Source organism: Dipodomys merriami, unplaced genomic scaffold (genome assembly GCF_024711535.1).
Source record: "Dipodomys merriami isolate MVZ:Mamm:240054 unplaced genomic scaffold, mDipMer1.0.p SCAF_10, whole genome shotgun sequence".
In the NCBI taxonomy this organism is placed as follows: Eukaryota; Metazoa; Chordata; class Mammalia; order Rodentia; family Heteromyidae; genus Dipodomys; species Dipodomys merriami.
The window spans coordinates 46,156,736-46,178,061 of NW_027202271.1; the positions used below are offsets into that span (position 1 = coordinate 46,156,736).

At 42.4% G+C, this 21,326-nt stretch overlaps 1 protein-coding gene across 12 annotated transcripts in view; it reads right to left on the reverse strand.

Moving 5' to 3' along the window:
- The window catches only part of Tmcc3 (transmembrane and coiled-coil domain family 3), a 297,502-nt gene that overhangs the window by 183,456 nt on the left and 92,720 nt on the right, over positions 1-21,326 (reverse strand). Inside the window, exon 1 of one of the 12 annotated variants that reach the window (XM_069990117.1) lies at positions 9,144-9,415. The exons of 9 other annotated variants lie outside the window; for them this stretch is intronic. In XM_069990117.1, the coding sequence (XP_069846218.1) occupies positions 9,144-9,251 (108 nt within the window). In that variant the 5' untranslated portion in view covers positions 9,252-9,415. Of the gene's footprint in view, positions 1-9,143; positions 9,416-21,326 lie in introns of those variants that run through there. 2 more of the 12 variants (XM_069990148.1, XM_069990159.1) reach the window with 2 other exon arrangements.

The following is a 21,326-nucleotide window of genomic DNA, read 5'->3' on the forward strand; positions in this document are numbered from 1 at the left end:
TATCCAGATGCGGTATACTTGGGAATTTTCTGCATCTCATCAGAGGACTCCTCCTTGATGCTCCTAATGCTTTGCCAGCCAAGCAGACATCTTTAGGTCCACACCTCACCCAGTTAATAACTGGAGCATTTTCTAAAAGCTGGCGAGCCCAACTTTATTAAGCTATTGGCAGAGGAAAAAGAAGACCTTCATAAACTATTCCTATTTCTCTAGAGCTTAACACTGAACAGTGTGAGGGACTTGTAGTTGCAAAACTGTCTTGGAAATCAATTTATGCTGGATTCTGGAAGGAAGAATCATGCATCTTACTATTTACTTTTAATAATGAAACCCTTAGCGTCTGAAGCCCATTTCTTAGTCAAAGAAAGTCTGGCTCTAAGTCCCACCTTCACAAACACATTACCAGATACAAATGATGGACTTTCTGTGGAGACAAGGATGGTTTTTTGGGTTTTGTTTGTGATGCTTCCGCTGGAACCCAAGCTCGTGTACTATGAGGCAAACTACACCACTGAGCCATACTACTGTCCCTGTTCATTTCTACATGGAGTTAGGAAAGCAATATCTGCAACCCATCGGGTTGCTGTAACTCACACTGGGCCAGCAAATTCAGCCCCTTGCCAAATAGCAGGAATGACTGAAATTCTTTGAGCAATACTTTCCTCTGCCTTAATACCACCACCAATAACCTACTGAGCCCTCATTATGCCAAGACATACTCCTAGGTTTTTATGCGTAGCATTTCTTCCATTTTTCTCAACTACTCCAGTGGGGTAGGTTCTATTATCACCCCTATATTTTACAAAGGCAGGAACAGCTAAGAAAGCTGTTCCAAGTTCCATAGCTGAAAACTGCCAGACCCAAGATTCAAACCCCAGCTCACCCTGTGGTCTCCCACTTTTAGTATTACTCAAACTTACTCTCAGCATCCTGTTTTCATGACTTCAGGATGAAACCTCACTCCCACTTGGTGACCACTTACCATGTGACCACTTATTTAGGCTCCAGGCTTTGGCTGTTTCTACACTGCTGCTTCATGTTTTCGTTTTTGTTGATATTATTATTATCATTATCATCATCATTGTCTCTTTTAGATTTCTTTTGTATATTTTACTTTATTTTTTCTGGTCTAGGGGGTTGAACTTAGGGCCTCACATTCATTCAGCTTGCATGACTGTTGCTCTACCTCTGAAGCCATGCCTCCAATCTGGCATTTGGCTGATATATTAGAGACAGAGTCTTTCAGACTTTTCTTGCCTAGACTGGTCTCCCTTGCAATTCTCCAGATTCTAGCCTTCTAAAAAACTAGGCATGAGCCAACAGTGCTTGCTGACTCTGTCAGATTTCTTATTCCAAGTGGTATTTTCTAGTCATCTTTGACCTTCATCTACCTTACAAAGCAGAATAAAACACTGGAACACAGGTCTTGAGACATCCAGTCCTACATCAAGATGAGCAACCTTGGGCAAGTGTTTAACATCTGTGTTAGACTCCTTGTGTGTGATGCATGGGTAGCCACACTTTAACTCTTACCAGAAAGGAAGAATACAAAGCACAGAAAGCACCTATTACATAAACAAAGTGTAACTCTTCCAGGCCCTTTTCTGTTGTGAATGACCAAGTCAGCTTCACTTCTTGAGAGGTTACACAGCTTTGAGGGAAAGAAAGTTCAACCTTGCTATCTTGTTTCAATTTCAGCATGTCTCCTGGGTGTGGAAAATCAGCAATTACTGATATGTAGCAGTTGTGCAGGACCATTGTAAGCCAAAGGGACTTAATTCCAGGGAGTAATAACTGCATTGTCATGGGGAGATCACAAGTGTTCCTAGAGAGAAACGATGGAATAGGAAACGCAGAAGGAAAAGACATTTGTCCTGGGCCTGGCTGAGATTCAGAGAAGAGAAATGTTTAGGAATGAGAAGACTGGGATATGTAAAGATGAGAGAGGCCATTTTTAGAGCAAGGCAATGAATGAGACAGTGTCAGTGATAAAAGTGAAGAGCAAGAGCAAGAGAGCACGAGGTGAGGTCTGCGGTATAAAGATGGGGGCCCAATTGATGTCCAGGCTACAGTAAAGTAAGAGTGTGGGCTGGGCAAGAGGGCTTATGGCTACAAGTCCCCATTTTACCATCATTGGCATCATTGCTTTACCATTTACCAAGTGACGACTCTATGTGTGATCCTACTCAGTCCTCACAAGGGCTGTGGCTAGGACTGACAAGCCCCATTTCAGTGGAGGAAATACTCAGAGACTCAGATTCATATTATGGCTACCTTGGATCCTCACATAATTCTGACAGGTTGGTAGGACAATTCTCAGCAAGCCAAAGGTTCTCAATGCTAAAGACACACTCTTCTCTTTTGATATTTACAATGCCATTTTTATTATTCTGAAAGGAAATAAAACTCAGAATCCTATGAATCAAAACTTTCCTGCACAATAATCCTCTTCTTAGGGAGAGGAGGCTCCTGGCTAGGCCATTGCATAAAAGCTGGCCCAGGCTTTGAGCCCAGGTCTCCTGACTTTCAGGGCAAGGTTGTTCCTCCCTGAAAAAGTGAAACACAGCCAGAGAGAAGAGGACACAGCCCAGCAGGGCTATGTCTGAGAAGGTGGCTATCATCAGCACAGTGGGCCTTTAGCTTCTCATCCCTCTAACATTGGCCACAGAACACGGAGAAGGGCATAGCACATCACTCACATGCTCACTTCCTTCATCTCTGAAATTCATCTCACCATCTCCTTCATCATGGCACACCCTCCACACCCCGGTTTAAATGACAAAACCACAGGAACTTGAGAAGAAGCACTCACATTCCTTGTGCCCCACTTAAATCAACTTACAGGACAATAGAGGGCAGGAAAGAATCAGATCTTTGTTTTTATAAAACCTGTGTATTTTGCTATTTGTTGAAGTTATATTCACAGTTGTCAAGCTATGGAATAAATCTAGTTGGTCCATCAATATGAATGAACAAAGAAAATGGGAATATATGTATGATGAGGTGATATTCAGCCACAGAAAAGAACTAAACTCTGAACCAGGTGCCAGTGGCTCATGCCTGTAATCCTAGTTACTTTGGAAGCTGAAATCTGAGGATTGTCATTCAAGGCCAGCCCAGGCAACAGCAAAGTCTGTGAGATGCTTACCTCTTATCTCCAATTAACCACTCAAAAGACAGAAGTCAATCTGTGGCTCAAGTGCCTTAAACAAAAAAGCTCAGGGACAGCAGCCAGGCCCTGTCAAGTCCCAGGACCAGCACAAAAAATAAAAAGAAAGAAAAAGAAAGAAAGAAAGAAAGAAAGAAAGAAAGAAAGAAAGAAAGAAAGAAAGAAAGAAAGAAAGAAAGAAAGAAAGAAAGAAAGAAAGAAAAGAAAGACATGCGAGAGAGCAAGAGAGCGAGCGAGAGAGAGAGAGAGAGAGAGAGAGAGAGAGAGAGAGAGAGAGAGAGAGAGAGAAGAGGAAGAGGAAGAGGAGAGAGAGAGAAAAACTAAACTCTAATTTATAGCAACATGGATGGACCTGGAAGATATTACATGAAGAGAAACAAATTGGACACAGAAGAACTAATATTGCATATATTCACATATGGAAGCTAAAAAGGCATTCTAAAACAAAGAGAGAATAGAACAGTGATTGACAGAGTCTAAAACTAGCCATAGTGATACAGACCTGTAATCCCAGCTATAATAATCATGAGTTTACTGCTAACAGGCAATTTTAGCAAGACATCCCAAAACCAAAATATAAACAAAGGTGCCAGGGGTTATGGCTCAAGTGGTTAATAGCTTTCCTAGCACAAGGCCTTGGGCTCAATTACAACCCAAAATATAAGGGGGGGGGGATGGAGAGAGAGTGGGAGAGAAGGATGGAGAATAGGAAATTATAGGGGAAGGGTCCTAGGAAGAATGCTGGGAATTAGGGACAGAGGATGGTTATGTGTTCAGAGATGCAGCTAGCTAGATGGAACCACTTCTCATGTTCTAAAGCACAGGAGGGTAACTGATTGACAACAATTAATTGTCTATATCATTTGTGAATGTTTCCAACACAAAGAAATGATAAATGACCGAGGTGGTGGGTATATGAATTACACTGACTGATCATTGCACATCTTGCACATATATTTATTGAAATGTCCCTCTATAACCTATAATAAAATATATATTTTAAATAAGTAAAAGTCTGTGCATGACTCTGGATTAATCTTCCTCAAGTGCCTGACAGGACAGATGGCTTTGACCAACCTTGCCAATAAAAACTAAAAAGATGCCCAGAACTCACATTCCACAGGTGCCTTGGGGAGATTTTGTACTAACACAGATTATTATTCAATCTCAGGCAGAGAAAACCAAACACCACTTTCATTATTGAGGTTTAGTTCATGTGACTTTCTGCTATGGTAGCATGCTTACAAATCTATGCCATGATTGACTCAACAGGAGGCAGTGTGCACTTCTCAGCAGAACTGATTGTATGATTCTGTGTGTGTGTGTGTATGTGTGAGAGAGAGAGGGGGGGGAGGGAGGGAGAGAGAGAGAGAGAGAGTACTAAGCCTTGAATTTAGGATCTGGGTACTGTCCCTGAGCTTTGTAAAACAAACAAACAAAAAAAGCCAAGGATCTACCACTTGAGCTACAACTTTACTTCTAGCTTTTCAGTGGTTACTTTGAGATAAGAGTCTCATAGATTTTACTGTCCAGGCTGGCTGAGAACCTTGACTGTCACATTGCAGATTCCTGAGCATGTAGGTACCTGTATTGTACAACATTCTATGAGCAGACATTAGATACTGCAAACAGAAACCCCGCATGGAAGAAGCCACACTTCTCTGGCTCATGCCCCTAAAGTCCATCCACCCAGAATTACTCTATCAGTGAATGACCATTCCACATGTACACAGACAGACGCACTGCAAGAACTTTGAATCTGTTCTTGGTCCTCCCAGGATTCCACAATCTAGAATGAGCCAGGTACTCAATCCCAAGGCCCTGTGTGTGGGGATCATAAAGGGAGAGTAGAAGGGGACACAATGGAACTATGAGTGGCATTTCTAGGTCACATGATGACATTATATTTAGCATTTTGAGGAAGTGCGTAACTGTTTCCAAAGTAGCAGCACTATTGAACCTTCTCACCAGCATTTCATAACAGTCCAAATTCCTCTACACCCTCATGGCTGTCTTTTTAATTATAGGGTATGAATACCATTTCATTGTGGTTCTGATTTCCATGTTCATAATACCTAATGATACTAAGCATCTTTCCATGTGTTTATTGATCATATATGTATTTTATTTAGAAAATATCTCCTCAGGTCATTTGCCCTGAGTTGTCTTTTTGTTGATGAGTTATAAGAGCTCTTTATATGTGCTGGATATAAGTCATTATCATTTACATGATTTTCACTTTCTTGATGATGTCCCTTAGAATATGTTAATTATCTTGATGATATTTGATCAAGATTTTTCCCTCTTGGCACATATCCCAGGGGGTAGGTGGAATTTACAAGAGAGCTTACTTGTGTGCTATATTCATAGCACCACTTCTCACAATAATCCAAAGGGGTGAATGGATGACTGAAATGTCGTGAGTACCCCACAAAATAGTATTCATATTAAACAGTTTGAGTAAGCCAAGAACAAGCTGTCTCTTGGCTAAGCAAGGCAGCAAAATGTGAACACCAGCTGGGTGGTGGTGGCTTACGCCTGTAATCCTAGCTACTCAGGAGCCTGAGATCTGAGTGTCATGGTTCAAAGCCAGCCAAAGAGAGAACAATGATACAATTTGGGATGCAGTCAAAGAAATGTGTAGGTTGAGGCTTTTGAGGAAAAAATAATATTTTAACGAAAAAATAGAGAGAAGTAACATTTTATGTCATTCAAACTGAACTCAGTTGTTTAGTCCTGAGGTTCTGAGCTGCCCCCACCCTTTGCCAGTCTGTGTCTCTCTGTAAATCATGAAAATTGACTAATCTGGCTGGATGTGCTGGCATAAGACTTAATTCCAGCACTTAGGAAGTAGAGATAGGATAATTGTGAGTTCAAGACCAGCCTGGACCTTATTTCAAATAGAGAGGAAAAAAAAGAAAAGAAACAAGGAAAAGCCCTGACATTAACCTGTTTATTCACTGGCGATGAAAATGATAGTAGCTATCTCATACGATTCTACATAGATCACAGAGTTTAGCATAAAGTTTAGCACAGACTGTAACACCTGAGAAATCTCAGATGTCCATGCTACAGTTACTGTCACACATGACCTGTGATGCCCAGGGCAGGTCAAAGGCCAATATAGATGGGCTAGGGGGTTTTCTCTTCCACTTGTGTGCTTGATGTGGGATATTTCATTTCTCCTCTCTTGCTTTTCCTCAAGTCCCTCTGGGCTGCTACTGTGTTTCTTAGAAGACAACTACCTGGCTTCTGAGGTCACATCTGACTTCTCACCAAGCCCACCCTGGAACCCCCAGCCCTGCTCAGGAAGCTGCTCTGGTACTGAGGACCAGTGTTCAAAGGCAGCTAACACGGAGTGCTGGGTATGTGCAGTCTGGTCCCTTTGCAGATGAAAGAGTGCGACATCACAGCCACACTGATTATCTGAAAATCCCCAAAAGGCTTAAAATCAGAACAACAAAAACCACATGCCTGGCACCCATCATCTGAGAATCTAATCCAATGTGTGTGGGATCAGGCCTCGCAGTATGTTTGCTTCTTAAACAACAACAACAACAACAACAACAAAAAACCTCCCTTGGCCCTTCTGAAGCACCCCAGACTTGGGAACTACAAAGATAAAAGATCCCCAGGTTTTCTTCCAACTTATCACTCACCCACTGTCTAGGCAGTAGCTGCTGAAATTAGACCAGGAACAAACATCCACTTTCTAGTATTTGCTGGCTCCATCCTCTAATTCCCAGCCTGCCGTTCACTAAAGTACTTCAAACCGAGTCTTAATATCTATGAGTTATTCTTCATTCTGTATCTTAGAGATAAAGATTTGTGTGTTTCTGTGTGTTTGTGTGTGTATGTGTGTGCTTGCGCATACTTGTACACGTGTGCACACATGCACGTACTCTGTACTGGGACTTGAACTCAGGGTCTCAGCACTGTCCCTCAGCTTTTTCACTCAAGGCTGGTGCTCTATCACTTGAGCTGCACCTCTACTTCTGGCTTTTGGGTGGTTAATTGGAAAGAAGAGTCTCATGGAACTTCCTGCCTGGGATGACTTCAAATCACGATTCTTAGATCTCAACTTCCTGAGCAACTAGGATTAAAAAAACAAAAAACAAAAAATAGGCATGGGGCTGGGAAGGTGGCTCAGTGGTAGAGTGCTTGCCTCACTGCAAGTGGCCCTGGGTTCGATTCCTCAGCACCACATAAGCAAAAAGAAAAAAAGCCGGAAGTGGCACTGTGGCTCAAGTGGTAGAGCGCTAGCCATAAGCTGAAGAGTTCAAGCCCCATGACTGGACCCAAAAAAAAACAACAGGCATGGGGCTGGGAAGGTGGCTCAGTGGTAGAGTGCTTGTATCACATGCAAGTGGCCCTGGGTTCAATTCCTCAGCACTACATAAGCAGAAAAAAGCTGGAAGTGGTGCTGTGGCTCAAGTGGTAGGGTGCTAGCCTTGAGCTGAAGAGCTGAGGCCCAGGCCCAGAGTTCAGCCCCCATGACTGACAAAAATAAATAAACAGGCATGAGCCACTGTTGCCTGGATGATGATTTTTAATTCACAGCACAAACTTAGTTCCTGTGACACATCATAACACTTTCACCAGAACTCAACTCAGCTACAAAGCTGATTATTCTGATTTACTGCCATTCCTTTCTCTGAAACTCTTGATAGCACTAATAATAAACAGGTGACTGTCAACATGGAAACTGAAGGTAACCACTGAAGAAACCCCAGGGGAAAAAGCAAACTGAAGGCTCCAAACCGAGTCATCAACTCCACAATAACAACATAAAAAATGCAATCTTTCATAAAAACTTTGCCATATCTGGAACAAACAAATTCTCTCCTTCTTGAAAGTGTGAGTTACGTATCTTATTGTTTTTTCCCTTTTGGTCATGGCTGCCAGGAAGTTCTATGTAAAATCATGGCCTAATTTAGCATTTGTGGATAGTATTTTGCCACTCTTTCCCTGGTCTGCATTTTAAAATTTCTAGATCCTGGCATCAATTTTACACATGTTTATTAACATCATTATTAATATCTGTTGAAAGTCACTTCAAATTCTTTTTAGGAAGCAGTAGGGTAAATCACATAATTGCCTACTATTTGATACAGTCCATTAAAATTGCACACAGTCTAGCTCTTCTGAAGTCGGCTCATCAGAACTAGCCACTGCTCAAAGCTCTTAAGACATGTACTTCTCCTGGGCTTAATTTAGTATTCAAAGGCCACAGAGAAAATTATATTCATTACAGAACAAACATGCTTCGCTTCCTATGTCACTGAGTCTCTTCAACAAGACATTCTGCCTTCAAACTCAATCGCCACGTTCCATCCCCATAGCGTTCTGGTGGCTGGAAGTAGTGGCTGCTGTTTTCTATTCATGTTTCCTCATCATCAAACTACAAGTGTATGGTCTTACAATTCACCATCAGAGAAACTTCAACATCTAATGTGGGTACCTTCAATACATTGAATTATCTGCCTTTGTAAAGACAATACATTTTTTCCACCTGCATAAATCACTTTACAAGATAAGAATACAAAGGGAAAGTAACAGAAATTCAGTATCTCTCTGCTCTCTGGAAGGACATATTGCTTCTCCTTTCCTGCCACGGTTTCATGTTTTGAAAACCATATGAGATGCAAACAATTTCCAACCCAGCAATCGATAATAAGGTTTTCATACAAATGAATTCTTATTTCAGCATAAAAGGAAGCTTGCTGATTCATCATTTGGTGGCACCTCCATCTATCAATTTAGTTCCATAAATATTAATCAAACTCCTGTGATGCACCAAGCAATAGATGAGGTACAGCTCCCTTTCCTTTCCCTATATGCTAACTTTGGGGGAGCCCAGAGGAGTTTTCTGCAGTGTGGTTGTGCTAGTTCTTCAGATTTCTGAGGATTCTTGCCCTCTCATCTCCCCTTGGGTCCCTCTGCCAGCTTACTCTTCCTCACACCCCACACTTACCCACTCCATGGGTTCCTGTCGAGCGTGGCCTGTAGCAGCTCTGAGAGGCTGTGCTGTTCTTGTAGCCCTGTTGCTGGCTCTGCCTGCACAGCCAGCACTGGACTCCATCCACCCCCCTCACCTGATCTGTCCTGTTTTCTCCTGCCAGCTCTTTCCCTGCCTGGTCCCAGCAGACTCAGGTGGAGGTCAGAGATGACTTCACTGCTCTTTCAAGATCAAGAGCTCTGTTTCTCTATGGGTACTAAGTCAGACCAGCAAGCACTCATTTCCTCTCCAACTATGCTGATGCCCCGAGTGTCTGCTTACCAGAGACACCAGGCAAGCTGAGTGTCCTTTCCTCTTACTATTTCTGCAAATACAGAAGCATCTCGGAGACTCTGCTTTAGACCAAAATGTAGAAGAGGAAGCAACTGTGGGTGAACAGAGTTTTCTCACCAGAGTTTAAAAATGATTAAAACTAGTATCTAGAACTTGTCCTGGCAGGATCCCAGGCGAGGGCACAGAGGGTGAAAGCGGCAGATGCCAGAGCCCAGGAAGGGCTCCACAACGATTATGCAAAGCACTGGCCTTTCATGCTTTGATGGGCATGTGCTCATTTCTCCAACTTCCAGAGCTCTCAATGCAAGCAGGCTTAATGGCAGCCACTGGACTGAAAGGTAATTGGGAGCTGAAAATAGAGACTTTGCCTCATTATAATAATTCTCTACCAGAAGTGTTTGTGTATCAAAAAAAAAAAAAAAAAAACTATTCCCTGGACTCCAGCTTGAAGAGATAGCCATTAAAGATTTCAAGGGAGTATGCCTTAACAATGTTTTTAAGCCCACAAAAAGCAAATACCAGGGACCCAGGAGATCTAAACCCATTTCAGGTCATTAAGATGTGAATGGAATAGGTTCAAAGCACAAGAAGACTCTGCTCGCTTGATCCAAGGAATGCAAGCTTTTTCTCCTCCTCCCTTCCTTTCCGCCTTCAGTGCCCCTCCTCTGTCGTAGACACCTCCACCACTCTTGTAAAAGGCAGGATGTACTGAGCAAGGGAGAGACCACAGTCTTCCACGTTTCTTGTCTTCTCCCAGCCTAGACATTTTCCCTTCCATGGAGAAACCTTGGGGACAACAGTTAAACACAGTAAACACAACAACTACCACAACAGATTTACTTTGCTCTCAGAAAAGGCCAATAAGGACTAAGTACTTCTCAATCCACTTTTGGTTACAGAAGCTTATATATAAGGGGTTCATTTTTCCTTGTATCATAAGGTATCTGGGTGTAGACAGTTCCGGGGATGCTTTGGGAAACCATTGATGCTAGCACAGAGAACTGACATCTCTGTGATTCTCCTTGTCTCTTCCCTCATGGTTATGAAATAGTTGCTACAGCTCCAAGCATCACAACAGCACAGCAGGGAGCAGGGGTTCTACACAGGGGTTCTCGCCTCTCTTCCCCCTTACATTGAAAGAACTTCTCTTCCCAGAGGTCCCCCAGCAGACTTCCCCTTCCAGCTCAGGCACATACTGGAAGGCACTCATTCATCTGTCCCTAGGGCCAGGGGCAAGACCCAACTTTCCAGAGTTCAATGACTTCTGCCAAAGAGGTAAGGTTGGGTCAAATAACAGTGGCAGGCTGTACTACTTCTAATGTTTAATAAGGAGACCAGGGCTCAGGGAGGCAATAAACATATCAAAGCCTTACTCTGCCCATGTTACAAGGCTTCTGCTGAGAACCAGGAAACTTGTGTTTAATGTCTCCCTCCTTTCTTCACATATATATGTGTGTATATATTATATATATACACACACATATATGTACATGTGCACATATACATACACCCATATATGTGTGAATATAACATATAATTTCATATCTTGTGAATATATAGTATATTATGCATTCAATATATAATCTATATTATATATGTTATATACTCATATTTTATATATCTGAACATAACCATGCTAAGATTGAATTTGACTGAAGACGTATGCAAATCTCACCCGGGACTACTTAGATCTTTTGCCTCCCACTTGCAAAAAGTAAATCCAATTTTGTCAGGTACAGAAAAAAAAGCCAGTTCTCATCTACCACGCCAGGCGGGGAGCCTCTCACAGGGTCACCAGCAAGGCAAATCACATTAGCCAAGCCACAGGAGCAAAGCCTCACAACTAGGAAGGGCTGGAGGTGTTCTGTAACCCGCCAGGATACAGCCCTTGCCTCCCAGGCCCAGGTTAAGGTGCAGTTAGCACACGTGGCATCAGCCCTTTCCCTACTCTCCCCGCAGGTCAGCCACTGCTGCCTCCTTCTGCAGGCCCGCAGGGGCTTCCTGGCCTAAACAGTGCATTTACCTTACAGCAGTCAGCAACAAAACACAGCCACAATGAGGGAGTAGAAAATCATTTGCTCTTGAGTGCTGGAGTATTCACAAGAGCAGCAACAGTACTGGCAATTGAACAAAGCTGGCCCGTCAGCTGTCACAACCAAGATTTTAAAGAGTTAAAGCAACTAACTAGCAAAATCACTTTACTAGTGCCTCATCAAAGCTTGGAAGCCTGCCAATGCTCTCCCTAATCCTATCCACAATGATGAACAATACCCACCCAGAACAAAGAGAGTGCATAAAAAAGTATATAACACTTCATCCAACATCTTGGGTGTATTTTTTGAAATGATGAATTTTTGATATTTGAATATACAAAAATATATATCCCAGTTAGCACAAAGCATGAAAATTACTTTTGTCTGCTAAGTCTATTTGATCTATGGTGCAGTTAAACTGAAGTCTCTTTGTTGAGTTCTTATCTGGATGATCTCTCTGTAAGAGTGGAGTAGTGAAGTCACTCACTTTGATTGCATCTGGACTATCTGTCCATTTGTGTCAGCAGTGTTTGTTTTATGAAATTGGGTGCACCAGTATTCAGTGCATCTATATTTACAATTGTTATATCTTCTTGATGAGCTGTTCCTTTCATTAACAGGTGGTGACTTTCTTTACCACTTCTGACTTCCTATACTTGATGTATGATTTTAACTTGACGTATGCATTGTCACATGTGAGTACTGTTAGTTCTGCTTCTATTTGCTTTGAATATTGTTTTCAATTCTTTCACTTGAGTCTGTGCATGACTTTGCCAGTGAGGTGAGTTTATTATAGATAGAAATACGAATCTTATATTTTAATCCATTCATCCAGCCTGCCTCCCTCCTCTCACTCTCTCCTCTCTCTCTCTCTCCTCTCTCTCTCTCTCTCTCTCTCTCTCTCAATCTCTCTCTCTCTCTCCTCTCTCTCTCTCCTCTCTCTCTCTCTCTCTCTCTCTCTCTCTCTCTCTCTCTCTCTCTCTCTCTCTTGCCAACTCTGGGGCTTGAATTCAGGGCCTGTCTCTGAGCTCTCTTGCTCAGGGCTAGTGCTCTACCACTTGAGCCACAGCTCTACTTCTGACTTTTTAGTGGCTAACTGGAGATAAGAATCTCACAGATTTTCCTGCCTGGGCTGGTTTTGAACCATGATCTTCAGATCTCTGCCTCCTGAGTAGCTACGATTACAGACGTGAACCACTAGTGCCCAGCTTCAGTTTGCATCTTTTAATTGAACAGTTAAGTCTGTTTACATTTGGTGTTATTATTGAGAGAGCTGTACTAACCTCTCTTTTTATCTTAAAGGTTTTCTGGTTAATAGTGTTTGATTCATTCCTAATTCTACTTCTAGTGAGACTTATTCTCTTCTGAGCTCTTCTGGCTGTTTTTCTTCCTCTTTTATGCATAGGGTCTCATACTTGGCTTGTTTGCTCAGCGGACACTCTACCATTTGAGCCATACCTCCAACCCTGCTTTTTGCCAGTTTTTTTTTAGAGATAGAGCCTTGTAGACTTTCCTGCATGGGCTAGCTTCAAATTGAGATCACTAATCATTTTGAAAACTACACTTTTGAATTACTTGGCATTTCTACAATTTCAATACCTTTTATTCCGTTATTCTTTATTCTGTGATTTGTGTATCTACTGGGATAAATATTTCTCCCAATTTTATTTGGAGGTGGTCTTAATGAGCAGCCTGCTCTTGAAGGTTCAATTCCTAGTACGAGTCAGGAGGAGTAGAAAAAAAATCCACTATAATAGCAAACCACTGTTCAGACTAGCGGTGGCATTGAGGAATAGGCCAGTCAGTTGTCTGCTTCCAGGTTGTGTTTAGAAGCTGTGTACATATAGCCACTGCTGGCCCAATAAGCCTTTGTAGCCTGTGGGCTAGGCAGGGTCTCATTTACTCTATAGGCCCCTAGTTAGTGTACCCATGACCAGTAAATGTCCATTCACAATTAGGGATGTCCCTTAAGTGTGTCAGAGAATGGGGACAGCAAGCAGAGCACTGAACTCTACACGCTATGGGTAACAAGGGATCCGGGAATTCTGACTACCGAGTTTAATGGTAAACTTACCTGTAGGAAAAAAAGCAGGATAGGAAAATCTAGATATCCCCTCCCACAAGGGCTCAAAGCTCTGAGTTCAGCCTAGCCAGAAACCACACAGCAGGGAAGCAGTACCAGAGGCTGCTAGGAACTGGTAATCTCTCCTTAGGGAGTGGGACCAGTGACCACAGTGACTTTCACAGCCTAGACCCCCACAGGCCTATGATGTCTGGCCCTCCCCATGTACACACTGTGGGAGTGTGCCCAGGCTCCCTGACTTGTGATTGTTTCTGGTTTTTCAGGTCCCTGGAGTCGCTGATCCCAATTAAGACGCCCTCTCTCAAGATGGTGCCTGGCTATAGTTCTCCACAATACAGGGAATGACAAAATGCATTAATTTTTTTTCAATGCTGGGTGGCCACACAAGAGTCGTCACTGTCCTTTCAAATCCCCACACTGAATTTAAGGCTTGAGAGAACTGAGGGCTTAATCTTTCAGCTAGAACCAGCAATCTGTGTCACGTCTGGCAACCTGATTTATCTTGTAGCTTGGCTTTGTTGCCACCCCAACTCAGTTGGGGTTGGGGTTGGGGTTGGAGTCCCTATGCTGGTTGTGTCCCTGTGCTAGTTGAGCTATTCTGTCACCTTTTCTTGTGATTCCTAATGCAAGCTCTCTCTCTCTCTCTCTCTCTCTCTCTCTCTCTCTCTCTCTCTCTCTCTCTCTCTCTGTCTCCAGAATAGTCTGTCCTTTGTTCCCAACTCTTCTGATTCAAAGTCACACAGAGAAAGTTTCTAATCCAACACCTATCCTGCAAAACCTTTAGTTTTGATTCTCTGCATATGTTTTTCCCCTTGTTAAATCTTCCAAGAAACCCAAAGGAGGTACATAACATGCATTCACATTTTAAATAAAAGAACAATGAGATGAACATTCATGTACTCATGGGTATTCTGAGAAACAGAATAAAAACCATCTTTGAAGCTAGTGCCTTCCTATGATTCCAGCCCAGCTTCCACTATTCAGATAACCAGAAATCTGAACTTTGAATTAGAAATTCCTTTGTTTTTCCTTATACTTTTATCATATATATATATGATAAAGCAATAAATCATTTAAATTCGCTATAATTCCATGTAAATTAAATTACACAGGTAACTTGTATTTCCCTACAACTTGCTTTTCTACCTAACATTTACCTAGCGTTTATCCATGTTTACACACATCATTATACTTCCTTCATTTTCATTACTGCATAATAATAGTCCATTTAGGAATCTATTCAAGTTATTTATTTTTCTCTTGTTTACAAAGATATGCTTCCTTTCTAGCCTGACTTCTTACCTGAGGATGAAGGCCCAAATTGAAGCTTCTGAGAGCAGAAAGGAATGCTATTTGTAATTACACATAGGCACAAAGCAGGTGGTATGGCTGCCTTACTAATACTGAATGTTTTCTCCTGATTTCCTAACTACCCACTGAAGTACAAAGCAAAGCACTTAAATCCAGCCCTGCTCAACTGATGGTGAGTTCACATTTCAAGAGCAATCAGCTTCTGTATTTGCAGTTTAACCCTGGATTGTTAATTACTCTTTCTATCCTATGAAGAAGGAAGATAAAACCTTTTTAAGGCAAGATAGAGAAAAGATACAGCTCTCCGATTCTGTTGTCTCATATATTCACACTCTGTCATCAGCTCTGAAGGAAAAGCTAGCCACAATGATAACAACAGCAAAGATAAAACAGGGAAGGTCTTAAAGTCCTTTTTTCTGAGCCACTACAGGGCCAAGGACCTAGAACCCACTACAGCACTTAATCTTTACTATAACCCCATGTGTTAGGTATGGAAAATAAAGGTAGAGAGATCATTGCTTAAAATGGAAAGCATATAACTGGCAGGCCCTCAATCATGATGCTCAATAGGTGACCATAAAATTCATTGTGCAAATCAGAATACTTCTAGGAGTCAAAGGAGGTGTCATTTGCCATAGTGCCAGGAAAACAGGTGTGGACAGTACTAAGGCCTAGGAAGACATGACTCCTTTGCCCTAACTCTGCCACATGCTTGTAAAATCTTCCAAGTGTAGATATAAACGATTTGCAGTACTGACCAGAGTTTAGACCCAAATCTTTGGTATGGGCACACTTTGTACCTAGAAATGAACTCCTCTATGGAGGTCACCACAAGCGGTACACTGTTCAATGCCCTGCCCTCTTTGGTGTACCTGAAAGACTCAATAGACATCCGGGTGGCATCTTGTTGCCTGGCACAGCAGGTTGGAAAGGATCATGGCATGCTTCCCTGAGATTCATAATTAAATTAGAGAAACTTCCTTCTTTTAGTGGCAGCTCCTGTTGGTGCTGCCAGCAACAGAGTTAATGTCCCGTTCACTGGAACGAGCATCTCTCCAAGAGGCTGCAGCCAGGCTGAATGGCAGCGTCTGTGCCCACCCCTTCAATAGGACCTGAGATCCCAGTCTCCTTTCTTTCTACAGAATTCTGGCTTCTCGCTTTCTCTCTCTCCTCTCTCTCTCTCTTCTCCATCTTTCCTTTTAAAGGCTTTACCTTCCTATGTGTGTATGCATTCATGCGCACACATGCACACACACACACAGTAGACTTTTTGTTTTTTGTTTTTGTTTTTGTTTTGTCTGTACTAGGGCTTGAACTCTGGGCTTGGGTGCTGTCCCTCAGCTCTTCAGCTCAAAGCAAGAGCTCTACCACTTGAGCCACAGCACAACTTCCGGTTTTCTCGTGGTTTATTGGAGGGTCTCATGGAGTTTCCTGCCTGGGCTGGCTTTGAACCTCGATCCTCAGATCTCAGCTTCCTGAGTAGCTAGGATTACAGGCGTGAGCCACCAACGCCTGGCTTAGTAGTTGTTTTTAAAGTGATGTTTCACATACTAAAAAATAGAATTACATAACACTACTCCTGGGCCTGAAGCATATGAGTATCCTTTGCTTTACCAAAAATGTTCCCACTGCACCATTCATAGTAGCTCCACACCAGAAATAACACAAATATCCATCAGTAGTAAAATAATATGAATGCTCTCCAGCTAGAAAAAATGTACGACTTACAGTTACCTACAGAGCCAGTCTCAGTACCAAACTCTTGAAGAAAAGGGGGAAAAATGAATAAGGACGATGCATACTGTAATTTCACTTCTATGAGGTTTACAAGCAGGTAAACATGACTGTACCATCAGCAATGAGAACGGCCACTGCTGTGGGGAAGACGCAGGCTCTGACCAGGAGGGGGCTGGTGGTTCGCTTCTGAGACATCAATAATAGTCCAATCAGCAAGCCAGATGGTGGTTATGGAGATAGAAACCGTGATAATGAATCAAAGATTCATGCACATGTCTGAACGTGTGTTACACTTGAAGAAGAAAAGCTTTGCAAAACAAAACAATCTACAGTTAAAGCCTCTTGAGTCAACTCTTCCATTACTTACAGCAAAACCATCTTTACTCTGGGATTATCTGTAGTACTTGGTACAAATACAAGAAATAAACCTGACTCGTGCTTGGCACCCAGCAAGCAATCAAAGTCATGAGCTGTTTGAATAAGTGGTCTTCCATCTACACCTGCTCTCTGTGTGTGTAGGATTATCTCCATGCAGCATATCCTCAGAACTGGGCAAGGGGATGTTGAAATGGAAGATCCCCGATGCCTGCCAGAAGTGAGGTAGGGAGTGTGTGATCCTTCCCCAAGGATACTTGAACATATATCCCCCAAACCCAGAATATGTCTGTGCCCAGGCCCAAGTGGGAGAGCTAAAGGCAAGCAACAGCTAAAGACAAGCAAGAGCTAAAGGTCCTGAGTTCAAGTCCCAGTATCAGCATGTGTGCATGCACACACGCACCATGCATGCGCGTGCGCGCGCGCGCGCGCACACACACACACACACACACACACACACACACAAATCAGAACAATTCATTGCATCAGAAAACAGCAAGTATAAGTTTTTTGTTTTTTTTTTTTGATCAGTCATGGGGCTTGAACTCTGGGCTTGGGCGCTGTCCCTGTGCTCTTCAGCTCAAGGTTAGCACTCTACCACTTGAGCCACAGTGCCACTTCTGGTTTTCTAGTGGTTTATTAGAGATAAGTCTCATGGACTTTCCTGCTAGGGCTAGCTTTGAACCATGATCCTCAGATCTCAGCCTCCTGCATAGCTAGGATTACAGGCGTGAGCCACCTGCATCTGGCTAGAAAACAGTAAGTACAACTTGTAATGTCATGAATGGCTGAAGATATGGATGGGTATGTGGCTCCTGTAGTCCAATACTTGCTTAGCAAGTACAAGGTCCAAATTCCAGTGCCATCAGCACAAAAAAAGTAATGAAAAAGGAAGCTTATTTGTATAAATTTTAAGATAATGAAGAGATATACTTATCTACATATATTATATATAATATATTATATATACTTATAAAGATTTAGAAGAGACTAACCAAAATTTAAGCTGATTACCTCTGGATAATAGCATTATAGCAATTTTAATTTTTAAAGTATTTTCCTGTATTTTTTCAATGTTCTTCTGTGACTGTATATTACCTTTTATAATGAGAAATATAAACACTGAAGATGGAATTGGTGTCCTCTTCTTGTAAGGCCTTCAGCGCTGTAGTCAAGGTGACAGCTAACTGCAATCCATCACATTTAGAAAGGACATTGAACAATGGAATGTGTGTGGAGGAAAGTGATTGACAGGTTGGCTAAGAGCTTCAAAAATAAGTCCCATGAGGAGCAGCTGAGGAACAGAGGTGCGTACCTGAAGGAAGACTAGTTAACAGGGCTATGGCCTTGGAATGGCTGTCATGTAAAAGGGATTCCATGCATTCTGAGAACCAAGACCAATGAATCAAAGCTGGAAGAGGAGAAGGGGAGCAGGGAGGCTGTACCTGAAGGAGCAAGCAAGCTGTATGATCCCACTAGAAACCCCAGTTCCCTTCCTCTGAAGATGTCTCACGGATGATTTTGTGGCCTGAGCACCATCCTGAGGTCATCCTTTCCAAACACCCAGACTAATCTTGCTCTATAGAAGACCACAAGTCAGGTGCACGCTCTCTCTCTCTCTCTCTCTCTCCTCTCTCTCTTTCACATGCATACACACATACACATACGCGTATATATATATATACATGTATATATGTGTGTGCATGTATCCTCTTTTTTTTTTTTTTTTTTTGGTCCTTCAGCTTGGACTCTGGGCCCAGATTCTGTCCCTGAGCTTCTTTTGCTCGAGGCTAGTGCTCTATCACTTGAGCCACAGTGCTACTTTTCTGTTTTTTTTCTGAACAGTTTATTGGAGTTAAGAGACTCACAGATTGTCCTGCCTGGGCTGGCTTCAAACTTTGATCCTCAGATCTCAACCTCCTGAGTAGCTAGGATTACAGGTATGAGCCACCAGCACCCAGCTTAATTTTTTTTTTAATGCTGGTTCTGAGATTTAAGCTCTGGCCTGGAAATTGTCCCTTAGCTTTTTTTTTGCTCAAGGCTAGTGCTCTACCACTTTCAGCTTTTTTTCTAGCTAATTAGATATAAGACTCATGGAGTTTTCAAATGGCTTCAAACTGTGTAATCCTTGGATCTTGAGCAGTTAGGATTACAGACATGAATCACCAACACATGGAACATTGATCTACTTTGGACCATTTTTTTCCCACACTTGACTATCTTCGTCCAAGTCATAATTATGTCTTCCCCATGGTTTCCCAATGGATTTCTGTCTTTACTCTGGTTGCCCTGCACCAAGGCCATTAGCTACATAGAAGCAAAAGATACTGTTTTCCTAGGATGAAATAGAAAATCGTTAACCTATTACAGGACTCAAAGGTGGAGACTGCTCTTCATCCAGCCTTAACTGGGCCCCTTCCCACTTTGCTGGGTCCTCCAACCAAACTGGCCACCTTCTAGGTACCACATTCACACTCCATTCCTTCCCTGCCTCCCTCTCCCCCACCCACCTGCCTCCCCGTCTGGGTGTTTACAAATACTGAGACACCCTCCATCACCCCATCCTGACTGTCTACAATCAAATTTCACATGCCATTCTCCTTTACTCCTCTGATGAAAGCCCAGTGCCTTAAGCGTCTTAAGGCCAGTCTGTACCCACTGCCTCTAACCTCTTACTGAGAAGACTGACTCTGAGCAGCAAAACTGTTTTACATTTGCAATTCTAAGTGTATTTCTTGTCATTTGGTAAATTAGATGAAGGCAGGTCTTGAAGGCAGGTCTAGCTGTTAAGTAAATGACTTTTTTTTCACTGCTGAAATTCAGACCCAGGGCCTTGGACACACTAGACAAACATTGTGCTACTGAGCTACATTCTCAGTCTTCAGTCTTTTTTTTTTTTTCTGTGCTACTACCAGGACTTGAACTCAAGGCCTGTGCTTTCACTTGGCTTTCTTGCTTATGGCTAGTATTCTACCACTTTCAACCACATCTTCAGTCCTGAATTTTGCTAGTCAGTTGAAGATGGTGTCTCATGGACTTTTGCCCAAGCTGGCTTCAAACTTCCACCCTCAGATCTCAGCCTTCTGAGTAACTACAATTACAGGTGTGAGCCTTTTGTGGCCAGCTAATCTTCTTTTTAAAATACTATTTTCCCCTATGAGTGGTAAATGAGAATTTTTAAAAATAGGAAAATGTTAGGTCTCAATAGTAATTATGATATTTTCTTCCTGAAACAATGAAGCAAATCTGGACTCCACCCCATGATGCAGGCAAGAGTTCATGTGCTGCCACTTCCACTTTTACTAACTGGCACAGTGATTATTCTTTCCCAGCAAATGGATGCCCACAGGCAATCTTCAGCATGTACACGAAAGAATCAATACGTACTAAACAGACTAAAAAGATGGGCAATATTGAATTCATAAAATGGTAGGTTATCAAGAAGTAAATCAAGAAAACACTGGAGGACACAAGACTAATAAGCAAAAAATAAATCTTCCATAGTCTGCTTCCCCCAGAGGCATACACAGTTCCTGCTAATTTAATAAAATTGCTTCATGAGAAAGACCTTTAGAATTCCAAAGCCAGAATGGTAGCCTGAGAATGATTGCCTAAGTCTTGTGTAGATTAATGATAGAAGTACAATGAAGAAAAGCCTAGGAAAGAGCCTCTCAAATCCCCATCTGTGATGTGCCTGTCATCTGGGAGAACTTGAGGCAAGCCACATGTCTTCTCTGAATTTCAGTATTTTTCCTTAAAAGGGAAAGATTCACTGAGGTGGTAGACAACTGCTAGCTCTCTACTTAGTCTCCTTTTTTTTTTTTTCATAGCGATCTGATTTTAGTTGGAGACATTAATGTCCCATGAAAACATTACACTTCCCCACCCATCCTCCCATCTTTGCAACCACGCAACCAAGGAGACAGAAAAACCTTTGGGTGGGTCTTCCAGGAACTAATGAAAGCAAAGGTCAGTTCAGGTTTCTTCCCATTTCCTGGCACAGATATCACATGGCCCAAGTCCTTTGGGACTGTAGACAGGATGATACCTGAGGGACCATGGACCAAAGAGCTGGCAGAACCTGGGGACCTTATGGCCTCATGGAGGCTCTACAGGTAACCCAGTGGCCTTCTTCCAAACCCCTCTCTGCCAGAGGAAAGCCCTACCATTCCATTTTGTATTGCATGGCTTCTGAGAAAAACCTTCCTTGCCAAACTGTCCTGTTTTGAGGCAGGGGTCCTGGCTCTTCTCTTTTGGAGTGACATATTCCACTATGCTATGTCAGCTCTACCAAGGTCTACAAACACTGGGGTTTTGCTTATGAAA